Below are 19805 nucleotides of genomic sequence, written 5' to 3' on the forward strand. Positions count from 1 at the left end.
CAGTCCATGGGGTTGTGAAGAGTCGGACACGACTGAGCGACTTCACTTTCACTTTTCACTTTCATGCATTGGAGAAGGAAATGGCAGCCCACTCCAGTGTTCTTGCCTGGAGAATCCCAGGGACGCGGGAGCCTGGTGGGCTGCCTCCTATGGGGTCGCACAGAGTTGGACACGACTGAAGCAACTTAGCAGCAGCAGCAACATAATTTTACGTAACTTCTTACATATCTGTTGATGTCTGTAATCTGCTGGTGTGAAAATCCATGTGTGGATTTTCTCATGTTAAATCATCCTTACATACCTGGGATTACCTGATTTAGTCATAGTGTCGTATTTTATATGCTCTACTGGATTTGATTTGACAAGATTTTTGTTTACAGTTTTTTTTTACATCTATATTGAGAATGAAAAGAGTTTCCATTTTCCTTTCTTCTCCTGTGTATGTTTGATTTTGATATTGGGGTTGTGTTGGCCTCATAGAATGAGCTGGGGGTGGAAGTGTGCATTTCCTTACTATTATCTGTGAGAGTTTGCATAAAGTTGAGTAATCTGCTTGTAAAATTTGGTAGAAATTTTCTGTGTAGGAATTGTCCCTTCACTTTTTATTTTGAGAAATGTCAGACCTACAAAGTAGTAAAATAGTAGTGAAACTTTAAACCTTTCCCCTAGAAAGACACTGCTGTTAGTGTCTGGCATTTCGGCCCACGTGTGGATGTGTGTACTGCCCCTGCTCTCTTGTGTGTGCGTCTGTGTGTGCCTGTGCTGGGTCTGTGTGTATCCATGCACTTGTGTGCATGTCTGCATGTACGTGTGTCTACATGTGTGTGTGTGTGTCTGTGCTTGGTTTTGTTCTGTTGCGTTTTGGCAGAACTGTGTGAAACTAGGCTGCAAACATTCCTCGGGACTCGAAAACCTGTAGGAAGATTTTTAACTACTGCTTTGATTTTTTTTTTTAAGCTTATGGGGCTGCTTGTGAGTTTTCTATTTCTGACTGACGGCTTCTCTCTCTCTCTCACACACGTTCTCCTGGCGCCCCTACCCACGGATGGCAAGAGCAGGTGAGTTCATTCTGGCTGTTTCCTCTCCTGTGGCCCTCCTCTCCTGCCTTCTGGCCAGGTGGGGGTCCTTGGGACGGCGTGGAGTCTGTGTTGCACGGTGAGGAAATGGGTACAGAGATGTTCCTCGGGTTGCCTATCAGGGCCACATAGCAGTTAAGGGGTTGAGCTCCCGGCAGGCAGGGACCCCTTTTCCTGGTGCATCCTGCCCCAGCTCCTGGAGACCCTGCATCTGGGGTCAGTGGCAGACACACACACCAGTTATCGCTCTCATGACTGAGGGACTTTGGTTGAGGACCCCCTGAGCCTCAGGTTGCCTGTCTGACAGTGGTGCCCACCCTGGAGGTCATGGGAATAAAGCAAGTGAGTGCCAGGTGGGGCCCGGCCACAGAAGCCCTTGGAGGGGCTCCTGAGGTGGCCCAGGGGGTCCCTGTTCTGTAAAGGACCAGGGACCAAGGTTCATTGCTGAGGTGGCCACCCTCCCAGCTACCGGGTGGTCGCCCCCCCTGGGAGCACACAGACCACACCGCAGGGGAAAACAGGACGCTGAGTCAGTGTGGGCATCACGTGGATTCTGTCTGGAGCACGTGCCGCTTAGCCTCTGAGCTTCTGTATCAGGGAAGAGCAGTTCCTATCCAAAGAGACTGTCAGTCCTGCTCCACCCTGTGCCTCTGTGCTCCTGTGGGAGAACGTGTGTGCACAGAGCAGGGGCCACAGGCCAGCCCCTCGTCTCTGCTCAAAGCCCTCGTGCAGCCACAAGGGAGGGGACCAGGGGGATTCATCTGGGAAGAGGGGTATCGTGGAGCCTGGAGCCAGCTGCCAGCTGTGGGGTCAGAAGGCTGAGCCTGGAGGGAGTATCGGGCTGCCCCCAGTGGTCCCCCGATGAGTGCTGGCGCTGCTGGCCCCCAGATAAGCAGTAACTGCTGGTCTCAGGGCTTTGGAGACGTTTGCACAGCCGCCGGGAAGGCCCAGATCTTCCTAGGCCTCTGACTTCACACCTCTAGTGAGAGAATCAGATTAGATCAGGCGCACAAAGGGCCTTTAATCTTTCTGTTTGTTTGCTCTGTAATACATGCTTGGTTATATAAAACAGGGAAAATAACAAAACATTGGAAGCAGAAGAAAAAGTTGCCTGGAGCTCCAGCCTGGGGCCAGGCCCCCTCCACACTTGGCGTGTGTTGTGTCTCTGCCCTGCCTTTCCTCTGTGCCCAGTTTGTGTGCTGTCCAGAGCTGGCGTCAGGTCGTAACAGACTCTGATGCGGCGCCTTTGCTCATCATGCGTATGTTAAGTGGGCCCCTGTGCCATTGCAGGGTCCCCGGGAAGGCTGTCCCGCTTGGCATGGGGTCATCAGATGTAGGTTTCAAGCTCCCTGAGCTCTCTTTGGGCCCTGAACTGTTTGTGACCTGGCAGAGCCGGTGTCCGCTGAGCTGGGCCCTACTGCGTGCGCCTTCTGTGCTGCTCTTGGCTGCTGTGGGGTTTGTTCCTGGCACAGAGGCACAGAGGCTGGTGTGGTTGGCAGATCATGGGAGCAGGTGGAGCCGGGCATGCGTGCTGCACGCCCTGGCAGGGCCCGACACTGCCAGGGAGAGTGTCCCCAGGGAGTGTGCCCCCAGGCCACACTCTGCATCCTTCACGCCGCCCTCTTCAGGCCGCAGCGGGTCTGCAGGTAGCGTTTCAGAGGACACGGGAGGACCAGCAGAGGCCGAGGAGCGCAGAAAGTGGCCCCGAGACTCAAGCTGACGGCAGGAGGCGAAGGCTCTGCAGCAGGCCTTAGGCCCCATCACTGGGCACACAGCCCCTCCTGGGGAAGGAGCAGGCTGGCCACCTGCACTTCACCCTGAGGTGGGCACATACGGTGTTCAGGTGGGAGTGAATAGAAGCCAGAAAGTGCCAGGGGGCAGGCGTGTGTGAACGGCAGCCCCGTGGGGCCCTGCCGGTGCCAGGCTGGTCACCTCCTGAGCAGCACCTCCCTGGCCAGAGCCCTGCTCAGGAGCCGCGGATGGAAGCCTGGTGGAGTTGGAGGGCAGGGGAGGCTCCCTACTCCCTTTGGATGGCCCCGGATGGAGCACCGCTTCTGATGATCTGCTGACCGATCCAGGCCTGGGACTGACCCTCACCGTGGGGGCTTTGGGGACAGCAGACAAGCTCCCAAAAAGCCGTCAGTCAGTCAGTCAGTTCTTTGCTTGGTAGAGAGGACATCCCTGGAGAGACCTGTGCTTGGGCAGGTGGAGTGTAACCCCAGGCTTGGCCACAACTGGGAGGGCAGGACCGATGGACCCTCTGGTGACCTCAGGCAGGTCAGCCACAGCCTCTCCAATCAGCTGCCTGGAGTGGGGGTCAGGGCTGGGCATCGACGCTGGGTCCCTCAGTGTCAGGGTTGGCAGGACGTGCATCCACAGCGGGAGGCCTGCTGTGGGTCTGTGCAGCCCTGCCCCACACAGCAGGGTCTGTTCCTGCTTGCCTCTGCAGGCAGCCTCACCTGCAGAGCACCCAAGCCCCCAGCGCTGGCCGTGTTGCCTGAGAGGTTCTTGAAGGGTGATCGCCCTGACCAAGACTCGAGAGCGACTGGCACCACAGGCTAGAAGCAGAAGGGCAGACTGAGCCGGGGGCCTGACTGGAGGCGGGCCGCTCGCAGCACCCAGCTCTCGCTGTGGGTCTCTCCTCCCCCCTGCATGTGCCCAGGGCTGTGCCCCCCCACAGTGTGTGTTGGCCTGGGGGTTAAGTCACACACACCCCTGCCCCATGAGTGTCCTGAGGGGGCCTTGTGAGGGTCCAGTGGGATCATGAAGGTCAGGGGGCGTGGGAGAAAAGGGCCAGGCTTCGTGGGGATCCCTCTTCCTGGTCACTTGCCTCGGGGGAGTCAGGGCTGCAGGCCCGGGAGCGCACTCAGGAGTGTTCCCTGCCTTCAGGGCCACCTTGCTGTCCCCGCGCGGTCAGCAATTCTTGGATCCTCTGTGCCACAGAGCTGGGGGCTGAGATAGCCTGCTCTGCTTCCCCGAAACTGTGCTAACCTTGTGTATAAACCGAGGGAAGATGTTCACATGCCTGTGAAACTCTGGATGTCGTCAGGGAAGGAGGAAGGGACTACTGGGATATTTCCTCCACCTCAGCTAGGAAGACTTGTTTTTCTTCATACGTGTTTTTCAGCAACTTGGGATTTTGAAATAAGGACGAAAATTTCCTTTTTTCTCAGTGATAACAAAGTCCTTGCCTTGTTGAAACCACAGCCTCCTTTCCGCTCCCCGCCGCCCGTGCACTTGGTGAGCCGCTCTGCGCTCTTGGTGTGCCCATCCCGACCTGGCTGGACCTCTCCTCTCTACCCTCTGTGGTCTGGGGGCTCGTGAGGAGTGCTGCCTCCCACCCCTCATGCTCCTGCCTGTCCTTCAGATCCCAGGTCAGGTGCCACCCGCTGGCGGCCCAGCTGACCCTGCCCTGGCATCAGGCACCTGACCACTTGGTGGGTGTTCATCCGGGCGTCTCACAGGCACAGGTCCAGCCCTTCCAATGCTGCCTGAGGGCGGGGCTGCCTTGGTCCTGCAGGTGCTTCTGTGACAGAGGAGAAGAGCAGTCCTACCCGAGGGAGCCGTGGGCTCCTGCAGAGGGCGCCGCTCCCAGACACAGACGGATGCGGTCTCAGAGCTCACACACCCATACCTGCCTGGGCTGCGAGGTCCGTTACATATAGCCTTTCGCCAGATCCTTGAAGGGACCTGGGAGGTGCTGGACACAGTCACAGGCTCAGAGGGGCCGGTGACCCTCCCCAGGCCACATGGGTGGAGGTGGGGGTCTGCCCGAGTCTGATGCCTCGGATCGCAGCGCCAGGACACAGAGCCGCCGTTGCTCACCCTCCTGTCTCTTGCACACACAGCCTCCTTGCCGGGACAGCTGTTTGGGCGCCGGCAGTGCCTGTGTCTGTGCTGGCCCAGGGAGTGAGTTGGAGCTCTTAGCTCCCAGCACCGCCCCTCTGAGCCAGCACTGGGCGTCATTGACGGCCTGGGTGCCCACAGGGGTAGGAAGACAATGTATGAGCCTCCAGGCGGAGGCGTGAGGCACAGGGTGCCTGAGGAGGGCCTTCTGCTCCTGTGGACTTGCGGGACGGCCCCATCCCTGGTCCCGCAGCCTGGAGGCCAACAGCCCCCCTCCCCTGTTCCCCTTTCAGGCAGCCCCACACAGCCTGTCAGCCCCCTCCCAACAGCCTGAACATACCAGCCCTGGCCGGTAGGGGGCGCACTGCGCGCCAGGGCCATACTGGCCCGCCCCCGCAAGTCGTCCCATCCCTTGAGACGCAGAACCCTAGAGGCTCTGGAAGCCAGATGCTCAGAGAGGCCTGCGTCTAGAGCTGTGGACTCACGTGTCGCCGGCCACACTTAGGCCTCCAGCCAGGCCCGCCTCCTTCAAGCGGAAGCTCCTGGGGGCTTCTCCCTGGAGTAGGGAGCGAGGGCCTAGGGGCAGAGCCGCTGAAGCACTGAGGTGAGGGCTCAGGCTGCCTGGCTCTCAGCCCTACCCCTCCTGCCTTAGCAGGGGCACGCGACCCTCGTGAGAGTCAAGCCCTGCCCCCGCCCAGGCTCTGCACCTGCATCAGGGTCACTAGCCAGCAAGAGGCAGGGCTGAAGCAGGCTGTGACCAGAGTAAACCTGTCTGGAGGCCTCCCCAGCTCCCGTGGCGAGGCACCCAAGGCCAGGGCCTCGGCTCTTCCCCATCCGGGACAGCTGTCAGGAGGATGGCCCCGCTGCTGGGGAAAGGGGTTGCGCTCAGCACTGCTAGTTCATCGTCTCTGTGGGCCTGGATGTGTTTTACCTTTATGCAGACCATTCTGACTCTTCATTAACTCACTCTTCTTTAAAGAAAATGGATCATAAATTGCGCCCATGGTTTAGTTTAAAATGCCACCACTGCTGACTGTTGTTTGGCAAGTGGTCAGCAGGTGGCCAGGACCAGCCACGCCAGGTTATATGATTGTGTGCCTTCTAGGAGAGAGTAGCTCAACAGGTGAACAGTTCTCACCAGGCGGTGACAGGGTTCAGGGGCTGGAGAAGTGCCACCAGCCAGCTCTGTGGCTGGGTCTTCTATTTAACCTTCCTGGACCTCAGTTTCTGCATCTGCAAAATGGGAATATTTCCTTCCTAAAGAGTGTCTGGGAGTGTCCAGAATGACCAGGGTAAAGCATTGAGAGTTCACTTAAGTAATGCAAGTTGTTATTGGACTTCTGACACTCGGACCTGGCTGGCCTCACCTCTGATCATGCCCGGGTTCTCATGCATTGGTCCTAGAGTAGATGGATAAGGTTCAGAGACCAAGGTAGGGTGGCAGTTTTTTTTTTGTTTTTTTTTTTGTTTGTTTGTTTGTTTTGTCTTTGAAAAGGAGCCCAGTGTAGGCAGGCCAGGCAGGTGGTGCAGCCACAGGAAACACCAGGAACCCAGGCTTTTTCTCTTGCCCAACCATCCCCAGAAAGCAATGTTCTGCCTCATGGCTCAAGGCGGCTGCTGGCACTCTGCAGTCACATCCACATTCCAGCCAGCAGGAGCCAAACAATGGGGAGGTGTCTCTTAAGGACATCCTGATGGCCAGGCTGAGTCACACAGCCACACCTGGCTACAAGACACTTCGTGAGCGTCTTCCTCCTCAGGGATTTCCATGTTGTTTCCAAAGCCTGTGGAGTCATCTGCAGGCCCACGTGAGCACCACTCCCTATAGCTGGACTTTCCCCATTGTCTGTAAGAATTCAGCTCACTGGGTGAACCGAGGAGGGCTTCCCCACTTTGCTGGAGGTAGGTGGGGCAGGGAGCAGAGTTGTGAGACCGGCTGGGCACCAGCCTGCAGGAGGCCACGTGCCTCCAGGTGTCCCTGCTGCTGGAGAAGGAAGACTGGTGGGCTCCCATGCCCAGGTGGCCTTGGGCCATCATTTACCTCCCCACCCATCCAGCTAGGATGACCAGTGAAGGGCCAGGCCTGTCTCAGAGCTTCCATTCTGGTTCTGCCATAGATGGTATCAGCTTTAGGTTCTGTCTGCCCTGGGCATCCAGGGCATAGGGGCTCTGGGAGGAGGGCGGGAACTGGCCTGCCTGCCTGCACACAGCACCCAGCCACTGATGCTGTGGGGCCACTCTCCCACCCCAGGTATTTTGGGAAGCAGAGTCAGTGAACTGACTAAAATAACAGCTGTGAGTTCACAGCTGCTGTGCAGACACGTGGGCCAGGAAGGACGGCCTTGGGCCAGCCTTTCCTGCATATGGAAGGGGGCTCCCCACCTGTGCTGCCAGCCCAGCAGTTAGGACGGGGGCATGCTCTGGTGCAGGGAGGTGAGTGCTAGTCCGAGCCAGTTTAGGCTGGCCGTTCACCCATCAGCTGGTTCACTCTAGTGCTCCTGGGAATGGTCCAGTGCCCAATCCTTGCCGCTCTGATCAGAGTGGGGCCCACCGCTTCTCCCACCAGACTCCACTCGCTTGAGCCCGTGCTGCCTGCTCAGTCGTGGTGAGGAGAGGGAGGTGACATGCCCCCAGGGAGCTATGCCCTTGGCCCCTTCCCGTGACAGGAAGGGGAGGGGGCAGCCAGCCCCGCACCTCAGCTGCTTCCACCTGGCCATGGAAATCAGAGCTAGGTCAGGCTTGGGCTTTTTTTAAGGCACCAAACCCCTCGTGAGTTCTGCACTGCATTGTTTTATGGCATGAATGCACTCCTTGGAGCTGGCTGGACCCACATGCGGCATTTTCCAAAGCCAGGGGACCGCAGGAAGGGGTACTGCCAGGCGCAAGCCCTGGGGAGCGCCTGGCCTGAGGTCAGCAGTGCTGACTGCCAGCCGGAGCTCAGCTCGGTGAGCTAATTAACTCAGGTGGTTCATGCCATGATCCCCTGAAGGTTGTCGTTTTCTTGCTGGGAGCTCCCCCAAGCAGGCCCCGTGGCAAATTCTCCCCTGGATCCTCCCTCTGAAGTTCTAGAGACTTCTCAGAGTGTGGTTTAAAAACAACTAACCGTCTGGATCCTGGCTTCACGGTGTGGCCTTTGTCCTCATGAAGAGACTTCTGGGCCCTGAAAGACCACAGTCTGCAGCTGGGTGCCCCTCAGAGTTTCCCTCGCTGCTCTGGAGCCCCAAAGCCCGTCCTGGGGGGGGAAAGTGGCAGTGAAGCCATTCCCCCTATACGTTAATTTTTTTTTTCACTGACTGTGTATCTGGAAGTAATACGCAGTGTTGTTTTGTTTTTTTTTTAAGGGGGGGGGGTGGTGTTATCATTCTAATCCTAAATAACAGTGTCCTCACGTGCAATTAGGGAGCTACAGCTCTGTTAGTACAGGTAGAAAAATCCACCTTTGTTTCAGGGTCTGAGTTTGTTTCTGTGAGTTAGACCTTGTTCACAAACGCCTGCCCGCAGAGCCCACCACCCAGGAGGGGAGAGGGCGGCTGGCATCCTGTCACAGAGCACACAGGAGCACAGACCTTGCAAAGCTGGCCCTTTTTGATGGCCTCTTTGCACCCCAAGCAACAGAGATGTTTTATAACCTTTATTACTTGTTTCAGTTACTTAAGTAATGTGTGCTCACTGCGGGCAATGCCAAAGTATAAAAAAGAAAATTTTTAAATCACCTATTTGGGCATATGAGTGTTCACTTTTCTTTGAGTTTGAAGTTTTTCATTATAAAATGTTAGAGAAGATCCATAGTCTCACCATCCTGAGAGCCTCTTTGCAGTGCCTTCCCATCCTGGGTGGGGGTCACGGGTCACAGGTGTCACCACACAGGTGGGCACAGGCCCTGCTCCATGCCAGCAGCCTTGTGCCTTGTGCCCTTGGCTGCGGGACTGTCTGCCATGTGAGTCTGCCCTCAACGTATGCATCCATATCTCCCATGCTGCCAACATGTCACCAACATGCAACAACCTCACCATTACTCAGCCTTTCTCTTTAGGGCAGATTACCTTCTAGAAGTGTAATTACTCATCCAGCCACAGAATTGTGTACCCACATCGGCTCTGGGCTCCCAGAAGGAGGGTCAGGAGTGGGGTTTGGGTCAAACCCACACTTGGGCAGACGAGAGAAAGTAAAGCCCCTTCACTGCAGGTATGACCTGTGGAAGGGGAGGGGCTGTTTCTGCTTCAGAACACAGGTGCTGGCTCTGGTTTCCTCCTCATTGATAAAGTGCAAGGGACACAAAGCCAACCTCCCAACTGGGACGTGGGCTCCAGCTTGCCTGATGCCCGCTGCAGGTGCAGGAGGGGGCAGGCTTATGAGGACAGACTGAAAAAGGTCTACTCCCTGACCCCAGCCCTGCAGCTGGGTCGGCTCCCCAGCGCCTGCCATTCAGCCACTTCGAAGCTGTCACCTTCCAAAGAAGGATCACAAAGCTGCATCTTGCAGAATTTTCCCAGAGCCCATCACTCAGGCTTTGTTGTTGTTGAACCGAGCAGCAAGAGATGTCTTAGTCCCCCCACCAAGAATTGAACCCACGCCCTCTGCAGTGGAAGCAGAGTCTTAACCAGCAGACCTCTAGGGTGGTCCCAGAACTCAGACTCTTAAAACTGTAGAGCTAGCCCGTCCTTGTTAGCGGTGTTTGCACCCAAGAAAACACACTGCTTGTCCACTAGGACGTCTGTGACTGTGGGATGCACTGAACCAGGGCACACAAAAATGTCAGCACAGCCAGGGTTGCAGAAAGCATTAAACAGAGCGTAATTAAACGCAAGGAAGCATGACACGAGGTGCGTGTTCGGGCTGTCGGCTGCTTGCAGCCCATGCAGGCTAGAATTATTTCACAGCCTGAAGTTTCTCTGAAGTCCCATGTTCTGTCTTTGAAGTCCATGTGAATTTTGCACGCTATGCCATTTCCCATCTGAGCTTGTTTTCCTGTAAATGAACAAGACCCTTCTCTGTCTGGCCCTGCCTGCGCCTCAAGCCTGTACTGCCCCCTTCTCAAGTCACGAAAGGCCACGTCCCCACCGTCTCTGAGAAGTCCTCCTGACCTCCCCCTTGGTGAGCTGCACCATTCATCAGTTCCTCCCATGCTTGTTGGTTCTGCCCCTCCCAGCCCAGAGCACTCTGAGAGCCCTGCCCCCTCTGAGCCTGAAAGGGGGAAAGTGTCTGGGTTTGGGCTGTGCCTGGCTTGTGGTGGGCATGGCGGTCGGGGCTGTCTTTGGGGCCCTGGCGACGCTGCTGGTTCATGCCCTTTGCCGCGCATTGATGGAGTGCCTTGGGGCCTGAGTGCCAGGGCAGGGCCACGGGCTTCCACCGCCTCCTCTTCCTCACTTCCCCACCCAGCTGCAGTGGATCCTCCCACTGTGGATCCTCCCAGTTCCCAGGAGACCAGCCCCGGCCCACTGAGTTCCATGGGCAGCTTCAGTGTTGGAGGCAGAGAGGCTGAGCGTGAGGCCCTGTCCCTTTGCTCCAGGGAGTGGAGTGCACTGTTTGCTGGCCCTGTCTGCACCCCAAAGCTCTCTTCGACAGGAAGCCAGCCAGCAGCCAGACCCTCAGCTCCAGAGGAGCTGTGGTTCTTCCCCGAGTCAGGAACAGCTGGCTGATCCTGTAGTTAGTTCACAAGCCTCAGGGCAGCCCCGACTGACCCAGAATGCTGGCCACCCTCACGGTCCCCAGAGGTGGTGCCCTGAGGGGTCCTCCCCTCCCTGTGGCGCCTCTGCCTGTTCCCTTTAGCAGGTGTGGCTGAGTGGGTGAGGGAGGAGCCACAGACTCCTGGAGTTGGCTGGCACAGGAGTGGAGGGGAACCAGCACGCTGACAAAGCCCTCTAGGGCCTTCGCAGGTTGCCCTGGAGAACTTTGGTTTTAAAGCCAATTTCCTTATCATAAAGTGTTTGGGACACACAAAAGAAATATGTCCCAAACATACGATGCCTGAATGTATGTAAGGAATAAAGTATAAAGATAAGCCCCTCGCTGCCTGTCTTAAGCCCGAGGACGTGAGCAGTGCCGTGGGAGCCACCGTGCCCACCTCCCCCCAGCAGACCAAAGCTGACCTCTGGCTTGAGCTTTCCTGTGTCTCACATCATCTCATCTTGTTAATATTTTAGCATCACCTTTTCCTGTGCCCCTAAACAGTATTTTTCTTGGTTTTACCTTTAGAAGCTTGATAAACCACAGGGCTTCTCTGGTGGCTCAGACGGTAGTACTCTTCTGTGTTTTCTTGATTTGCCTTTTTTCCTGCGACATCTTACTCATCGCATTGACCTGCGCTGCTGTGAGTAGCTGCAGTTTGTTCCTTCTGTCACTGAGCCGTGCTCTGTCGGAAGAATGCACCCCGTTTGTGGATGCATGCCTCTGCGGGGGATGTCTGGGGCCGTCAGCAGCAGTGTGCTGTGGTGGTCTTGTCCACGTCTCCCAGAGCTCACGGACAAGGGTTGCCCAGCCTGTGTGCCTAGGAGGGGACTCGAGGGTCATGGGGTGGTTGTGTGTGCTGTCAGCCTTCCTGTGAAGTCACTCCATGTCCGCTGTCCCCAGTAAACATCCCAGAAGCAGTGGTTGAAAGTTGTCATTGCCCCACTTCTGATGTGCCATTCCAGCAGGTACCCCACTGTGGTTGAGGGTGCTGTTTCCTCGATGCCTAATGAAGGGGAGCATCTCTCCATATGTCTTTATAGCCAGTTTCCTCATTGTTTTACTTTTAATGGTTTTAGTTATAAGAATTCACACACATGCTTAAAGACAAATAGCTCCAGGAGGTTTATGATAAAAACCAACAGGTCTGCTTTTCCTTTCCACCTTCCCCAAAGGACCTCTTGCAGCTCTCTTCACTAGTCTCCTGTCAGACTCCCCTTGTGGTAAAGAGGTTAGAAATCCACCTGCCGATGCAGGGGACACAGGTTTGATTCCCCGTCTGGGAAGATTGCACATGCCGCAGGGTAGCTGAGCCCATTCGCCACAGGTGCCAGCCCACGCGCCCAGAGCCTGTGCTCGGCAGCGAGAGAAGCGACTGCAGCGAGAAGCGTGCACACTGCCGTGCGAGAGGAGCCCCACCCCTTCAACCACAGAAAACCTGAGCACAGCAGCGAAGACCAAGTGCAACCGAAAATAAATGAGTAGACAGAGAATGGCCTGCACGTTTTTACTCTCATGCTTCTAAATAATGTTTAGTGCGGTTTCTTTTTTTTAATATTTATTTGTTTAGCTGCTCTTGGTCACAGGGCCTTCCATGTTCATTGCGGCACGCAGGATGTTCAGTTGCAGCATGCAGGATCTTTGTCGCAGCATGTAAAATCTTTAGTTGTGGCACGTGGGATCTAGTTCCCTGACCAGAGATCAAACCCAGGCCTCCCGCATTGGGAGTTCGGCGTCTTCGCCACTGGACCGCCCAGGAAGTCCTGTAATGCTGTTTCTTGATTGGTTACTTTAGACATTATCGGTGCGCTTTCTGTTCTGGTGAATGAGGTAGGTTCTTACGCCTTATCCTTCTCCATACCCCCACCCATCCTCCAAGGAGAGTTAAAGCTCAAGTTTTTATTAAATTAGTAACCACCGTTTACATCCTAATATCTCAAAAACCAGTGTTTTTCTTCTGAGTCCAGTTGTACACTTAGTTTTCTTTTTTATGTAACTTTTCATTTTTCCTGGATGTAATGATTGCCCTACTTTTTACCTAGTTTGTCTTCCATCTTCATAGACTTGGTTTTGTCCGAATGATCTCAAAGACCTGCCCTGTATCTACCATACCATGTGTTTTTTTCCACAAGTGCTCTGTGGTGTGAGGCGATCTGTCCGTGCCCCTGTTTCTAGAACCCCGTCCCTCTACTCCTGACAGGCCGAGCAGGACGCCCAGGGGATATCTAGGATCTCCCTGGGTTCCAGCTCCTGTCTCCTACACTTTTTTTTTAATTTACTAAATGAACTACTCATTCCAGTGTCTTCTTAGAGCAGGAGTCACAGAAAATACATTTCCCAAGCCTTCATTGGTGTGACAATGGCTTGGCTAGACCTGAGATTTGGTCATTTCCTGCCAGCATTTTGAAGCCATTGTTCCGTTGACTCAGCATCTGGTGGTCCACAGAGAAACTGAGTGCCATTCTGACAGCCAGTCCTCTCTACGTATTCTGGTTTTCTGAACACGTGCTTCATGGGTCGTCTCTGTGATCCTGGGTCTGGTCTCCACATTCATTCGCAAGGCAGTGGGTGAGCCATTTCTCTCGAGATGGATTGAGTGCTCTACTTCTCGCTGGTCCTCTCGTCACCTCCTCCACTGTGTCCTTTCTCCCCTCCTCTGAACTCTTACAGGCTAGCGCTTGGACGGCCTGGATGGGCAGATCCTGCTGGCGGGTGAGAGGCAGGATGCCCCGTTTGTGAGGGACCCCAGATGTGAGTGCAAGAGGACCTTCTCTCTGGGCAGAGACTCCACAGTTTCCTCCAGTGTGGGGCTGGGGCAGGGCCGGCTTAGCCTGGGCACTCAGCGGCAGGGGCTGGCCTCCCATGAACGTGTGGCCTGCCCAGTTCCTCGTGTCTCTGAGCCATGAGCACCTCCAGAAAACACACATCCAGTCTCATCCTGGGCAGGCAGCTGCCTGGATGTAGGGGGTGGGTCATCTGGGGGTCTTCTGCCCTCTGCTCACTTTGATCAGTGCCCTCGCTCCCCCTTTCCGAAGATGGTGAGCCAGCACATAAATAGCTGACGTGTCTGCTGATAGGTATAATGGGCAAAGGAGGGCAGAGATGGGAGTGGGGGCTCAGGACAGCAGGTGGCCAGGCACGGGCCTGTGGCACAGATGCCCCTTCCTTCCAGTTTGGGCAGATGGCATCTTGAAGGACGTGGGGGTTGCAACAGTTGCTGGGAGATGATACAAATGATAAGTTATGGCTCACCCAGTGGGTCCTGAGCTGGGTGATCTCCTGGTAACCCTCCCCCACTGGACCGCTGCAGGAGCCAAATGGAGTGGGCACAATGGGAGCCCCTGACCTAGGGGGTCTGTGAGTGACTTCTGAGTGGCCCTCCGTGTGGCGCCAAGCCTGCCCCCATGAACAGCTCCTTTAAACTGCTGGATCCACATGGCTTTGGGACCACGCTCCACCCCCTGGGGGGCAGAGTCAGGTTGTCCCTAGCAAGGCATGATGCCTGGGGCTCAGGAGAAGGTCCTAGAGAGGACCCTGGACCAAGGTTCAAGAGGGCACCAGGGCTGGGCTCTACAAGACGCTGCGGTGGTCACACTCTGCATCAGAGGTGGTGGTCCATAATCTTTCCAGGTCATGCCACATTTCACACCTGGGTTTCTCATCTGGCCGTGGCCCTTAGAGAAGTGAGATGTGGGGGCCGGCACTCCCTGGAGGTCCTACGGTATAGACGCCGAGCAGTCAGACTCAGGGCTGCAGCCTGCCCCCTCCTTCACCCCCAGACGGTGTCTGTGTTCCCAGCGCCTGCCGGGCACCCCAGCCTCACCTCCCCGTCCCCGTCTCGTTGCAGGAAGTTCTACTACATCACCTTGCTGCGTGACCCTGTGTCGCGCTACCTGAGCGAGTGGCGGCACGTGCAGCGGGGGGCCACGTGGAAGACGTCGCTGCACATGTGCGACGGGCGCACGCCCACGCCCGAGGAGCTGCCGCCCTGCTACGAGGGCACGGACTGGTCGGGCTGCACGCTGCAGGAGTTCATGGACTGCCCCTACAACCTGGCCAACAACCGCCAAGTGCGCATGCTGGCCGACCTGAGCCTGGTGGGCTGCTACAACCTGTCTTTCATCCCCGAGGGCAAGCGGGCCCAGCTGCTGCTGGACAGCGCCAAGAAGAACCTGCGGGGCATGGCCTTCTTCGGCCTGACCGAGTTCCAGCGCAAGACGCAGTACCTGTTCGAGCGGACGTTCAACCTCAAGTTCATCCGGCCCTTCATGCAGTACAACAGCACGCGGGCGGGCGGCGTGGAGGTGGGCGAGGACACCATCCGGCGCATCGAGGAGCTCAACGACCTGGACATGCAGCTGTACGACTATGCGCGGGACCTCTTCCAGCAGCGCTACCAGTACAAGCGGCAGCTGGAGCGCCGGCAGCAGCGCCTCCGCAGCCGCGAGGAGCGCCTGCTGCACCGGGCCAAGGAGGCGCCGCCGCGGGGGGACGCCGAGGAGCCCGGCCGCGTGCCCACGGAGGACTACATGAGCCACATCCTGGAGAAGTGGTAGTGGCGGCTGGCGGGCGCAGCGGGGCTGGGCAGGCTGGCCGGCGCGCACGGCCCCCGGAACGCGGGGAGGAGGACCGCATCCGCTAGCCGGAGGGCAGAGGCGCCCTGAGCGGCGCGGGGTAAGCCAGGCGGGCGGGTTCTTCCCGCTCTGCCAGGCTGGGGTCGGCGAAATCAGCGTGGGAAGTGTGTGGAAGGACACCCCACCTGGCCTGCAGGGCTGGGAGCGAGCGGGGACCCACTCTCCTGACCCCCACCTCATGGTGACAAAAGCCACACGTTTGAAGACTAGAAAAGGCCCGTGTGGTGGTGGAAGGCGGCCCTGCTAGGTCAGGTGTGTGGCATGCCCGCCAGGCACACGGCCGCCTCCCCCAGCCTCAGGCCACCCAGCAGCCCCTCAGCCTCCAGGGAAACCCTTGCCTGAGGGCCTTCAAGGGACACAGGCAGCCCTCTGAAGTGGCCTCAGGAATGGAGCTCTCAGCTCACCCGTCTTCAAGGTCAGGGCCCACCTCGTGTAAAGCCAAGACATTTCTAGTCTAGCCCCTGGGCAGCCCACTCCCCTCTCTAGCCCAAGGTCAAAACCCAGTGTGGCCTCATGCTTTAGGTGAGGAGATCAAAGCACATCTCCTGGGGTCCCCCACCCCACTGTCCACAGTCCCTAGACTGAGGGGAGCTGCGGGGAGATAGCCCCACACTGCAGTGCCCCCTCGCACGGGCAGAGGGCATCCCAGGAGTAGGAAGGCCGTGGCTGAGGACGGTGCTGCCTGTGACTGAGCAGACCACCCAGCCTGCAGCTCAGACAGGAAGCGGGTAGAAATCCGGAGATCCACCTAACCCCGGTCTCCCTCCTGACCCTCTGGGCTTTGTTAGTGGACTGCCCCTGGCTCCAAGCCCACCACTTGGACATTTATTTGAGGTTACACCCTGCAACCCTGTGTGTAAATTTCAGTCAGAGCTCCATTGGCTAGAACACTGCAAGCAGTGGCCGTGCCCACAAGCACTAGCTTGGGGCCGTGGTGGCTCAGCACAGCCAGGATAGGGTACATAGTTCTTCCAGATTCTCAGCCAAGAGCTGGAAGAAACAGTTCTGGGTGGCTTCCTTGTGCCCGGATACACAAACCCCCATCCCAGCCTCTCCCCGCATTTTCCTGCGCCCTTGCCCACACCAGCTGGTCAGGCCCGTCCCCACGGCCCTGCCGATTGGAGAAGCCATGTTCAGTCCGTTGCAAATGCTTGCCCCATTCCCATCCCTCCAATACTCGAGGGGGCCAGGCCAGCGTCACCTCTGGATGTACCCCTGTCCATGTAAGACATGAGGTCTGGGGAGCTGAGTGTGAGCCCCATACCTGAGGTGGACAGGCTCCTCTTCTGTCCAATAGAGGACTCATACGGGACTCTAGGAGGTGAGGGCCACGGGCCACCGCAGCCTCCTGGGCAGATCCCCTGGGGTTCTCCACCCCAGGCTCCCCTAGCCGCCCTACTGTGGAGTGAGAGAGTGGGAGCGGGGACCCTTCCAGAGCACCGGGAAAGTTAGGGTGTTGTCAAATGAGGTGGCTACCCAGGAGGCAGAATCGTTACCGCTTGTCTGGCACAGGGGCTTCCTATGCCACTGGCCACTTCGTCCTGCAGTTCAAGGGCAGAGCAGTCAGCAGCCCCCCAGAGTGGACACATCATGCTGAGGAGGTGAGCGCCAGGTGACTCAGTGGCTCTTCTGAAGGGATGTGAGGTCAGCGTGGGGATCTGCTGATACTTACATGCGGTGGGCCTACTCCAGGTTCACAAGCGCCCTGAGGCTCACACAAGCCTGCGCAGTGGCCTCCCACTAGGAGGAGAGCTCAGCCCTGTTCTGCCTGAGCCCCTGGCACCCAGCCAGTAACCTGGCTGCATCAACCCTCCTCAAGGCGGGCTCCTGAGTGTGAGGGCCTGAGTGCAGGATCTGTTTGTACATAATGGAACGTTGTAGCTTATGGCCTGTTGTCGCAAGTCATACGGTCTCCTCGGCTTCCCCGCTGCATCCAGGAGGTGGTCCCGGCTCCGGCCAACACCTTGATGGGTGCCAGTGAGGGTCCCAGCTGGCATCACCCTCAGCTGCTGGGGTCTCCCGTCCATCGCTGCCTGCTCAGGACACCCGCTCTGAGGCGAAGGCTTCTCATGCCTGCAGCATCTCCTCCGACGCCATGGGCTGGGGCTTCAGGAAAGGGTGGCCCCTGGCCTCTTCCCAGGGCCGAGGAACAGAGGCAAGCATGCAGTGCGCGGACAGCTGCCCCATGCCAGCCTGCAGCACCCTTTCTCGGAGGAGGACTCAGGGACAGCAGTACTGTCCAAGCAGTGAGTCTGTGAACTCTTTTGGGAACTGGAAGTCTTTAACTTGAACCCAGGAGCGTTTAAAGCTTTATTTATTTATAGCTTCTTATTAAAAAAAAAAAAGTGTTGAGAAGAAGCCTTTTGGTGACTCATACAAAACAATGAGTTGATGGAAACGCAAGTCATAATCATCTAACTGTTTTTGTCTAGGTCAAGATGAATGTTAGCAGATGAAATAAACCCTGAAAAGGAGCACGGTATGTGTGGTCTGTGGTCACATAGCCGCGCACGTGGCGTGGTGCCCGTCCCAGTTTGATTTTTGAAATGTGTCTGTGAGCCAGGAATCACAGGAGCAGACGGGCTTCCCTCGGGGGCAGGAGGCCCAGTAAGAGGAGTTAACACACTGCGTCACGACGCCTCGCTTTGTGAAAGTAAGAGAGGTGACTGTCATCACCGCAAAGAATAACTTGGGGAATTCCCTGGGGTCCAGTGGTTAGGACTCAACACTCTCACTGCCAAGGGCTCAGAGTTGTTCTCTGGTTGGAGAACTAAGATTCCACAAGCCTCGCAACATGGCCAAAAAAAGCTCATTAATTATAGGACTTGAAAAGCTGCTGCTGCTAAGTCGCTTCAGTCATGTCCAATTCTGCGACGGCAGCCCCCCAGGCTCCTCTGCCCCTGGGATTCTCCAGGCAAGAATACTGGGGTGGGTTGCCATTTCCTTCTCCATTGAAAAGATGAGCCCAGCTTAAAGGAAGGCCCGCACCGTGCGTTTATTTCCCCGTGTGTTTATTTCTCAGTACCTATTTCCCCTCAACTTTTAATTTTAAAAGATTGCAAGTGACAGATTGAAAAAGTGGTTCATGGACATCATGAAGCCTTGCCCGAGATTCGCCTGGGTTAACACTGTGTCATGTCTTATTACCCTGCGCTCCCACTCACCTTCTGTGTGACAGGCATCACAGGGACGTTTTTTCAAAACATTAGAAAATAAAATTTAACGTTATAACATACACTTTAACATTATAAAATACCCCCAGAATATTTCTAAATTCTTCAGTATGTACCTCCTAAAAATGACATTCTTCCACACATACACAGACATCATATTCCTAAAATTGAACATACAGTAATATTAGCTGATATGCCGGCCACATCCAGATTTTCTGATTATCCCCACGCTGTGTCCAGAATGTTTGTGTGATCCTTATGGTGCTGTCTGTCTTGCCTCTCCTGTGTCCTTAAACTGGGCAGAGTCCCACCCAGCCCTCTTCTGCATCTGTCTCAGCCTTGACGTTTTAACATAGGCCAGTTGTCTCTTCCAAGGTCTGAGCGTGTTTTCTCACGATCAGATTGAGTGAAAGGTTTGGGGCATCACTGCTGCACAGATGTGGTGACTCCCTGGCTGCCAGCATGGGTAAATGTTAGTTCTCAATCCCACAGGATGGGGAGGAAGGCCCTTGCTGCATCTCTGGGTCCCAATGTGCTCACAGGCCCCACTGGCTTTTTCTCCGTGGACATGGATCCGTTGGGTTTAGATGTGGGGCTGGCTGTTGCCGGAGGGCGTAGGGCCAGGAAACCAGCCCCTGCACTTTCCCCCGCAGGCGTAACCACATGCAGACTCTAGAAGGGCTGTGTCCTGACCCCTGGCCAGGACCCCCCTCCCTCCCCTTTCCCCAGTCTGTATCTGGGTACTCCTGCCTTGTGCGTGCAGGAGAAAGGCCGGTGGCCCAGGCTTCCTCCCCACCCCTGCCGGCAGCGAGGAGAACAAGACAGTCACAGCTGAGACCACGGAGGTGCCAGTGGGCACAGGTGGCCACCTCCTGGCCCCCCGAGCTCCCTCTCCTACATGGGAGAGGCAGAGAGGGGAGCAGACACAGCTGTGCCTTAAGACCCAAATACAGCGTGTGCTCTCAGCCACCTGAGCCTGCGAGGAAGTGTCCTCTTGGAGCAAAGCACAGAGTGTTGGGGAGGGGCAGAGCCTGCCGCCCCCCGCCCACCCATAGGAAGCCCAGAGTGGATGGCCTGTGTAGCCCCAGCTTCAGCCCACCCGGATACCTCCCTCAGCAAACCCAAGGGGCTCCTCCCACTGCGGCAGCTCCAGCAGCCCCGCAGGGCCAGAGTGTGAAAAGACAGAGGCCGGATCAGTCCTAAAGACACCTCCCCACAGAGGTATCTTCACTTTCTGTTTGAAGGTGAAGGCCACGCCCAGGTCTTCCTGCACTGGCTGCAGCCTGCAAGTCCCTCCACCTCTCTGGTCCCCCAACCCTCCCCTCTGACCTTGCTCCTCCTCAGTCTCACCCCCCGACATTCTCCCCTTCCCTCACCCCCACAGCCCACTGCCCCCCAGCCCAGCCTCC

General features: G+C 56.7%; 1 protein-coding gene across 1 annotated transcript in view; it reads left to right on the forward strand.

Annotated features, from left to right (window-relative positions):
• The window catches only part of HS6ST1 (heparan sulfate 6-O-sulfotransferase 1), a 39857-nt gene extending 22160 nt beyond the window's left edge, over positions 1 to 17697 (forward strand). Inside the window, exon 2 of the mRNA XM_069574236.1 lies at positions 14437 to 17697. Coding sequence (XP_069430337.1) covers positions 14437 to 15145 — 709 coding nt within the window. The 3' untranslated portion in view covers positions 15146 to 17697. The remainder of the gene's footprint in view (positions 1 to 14436) is intronic.
• The last annotated feature ends 2108 nt before the right edge of the window (positions 17698 to 19805 follow it).

The sequence above is a fragment of the Ovis canadensis genome, chromosome 2 (genome assembly GCF_042477335.2).
Source record: "Ovis canadensis isolate MfBH-ARS-UI-01 breed Bighorn chromosome 2, ARS-UI_OviCan_v2, whole genome shotgun sequence".
NCBI lineage: Eukaryota > Metazoa > Chordata > Mammalia > Artiodactyla > Bovidae > Ovis > Ovis canadensis.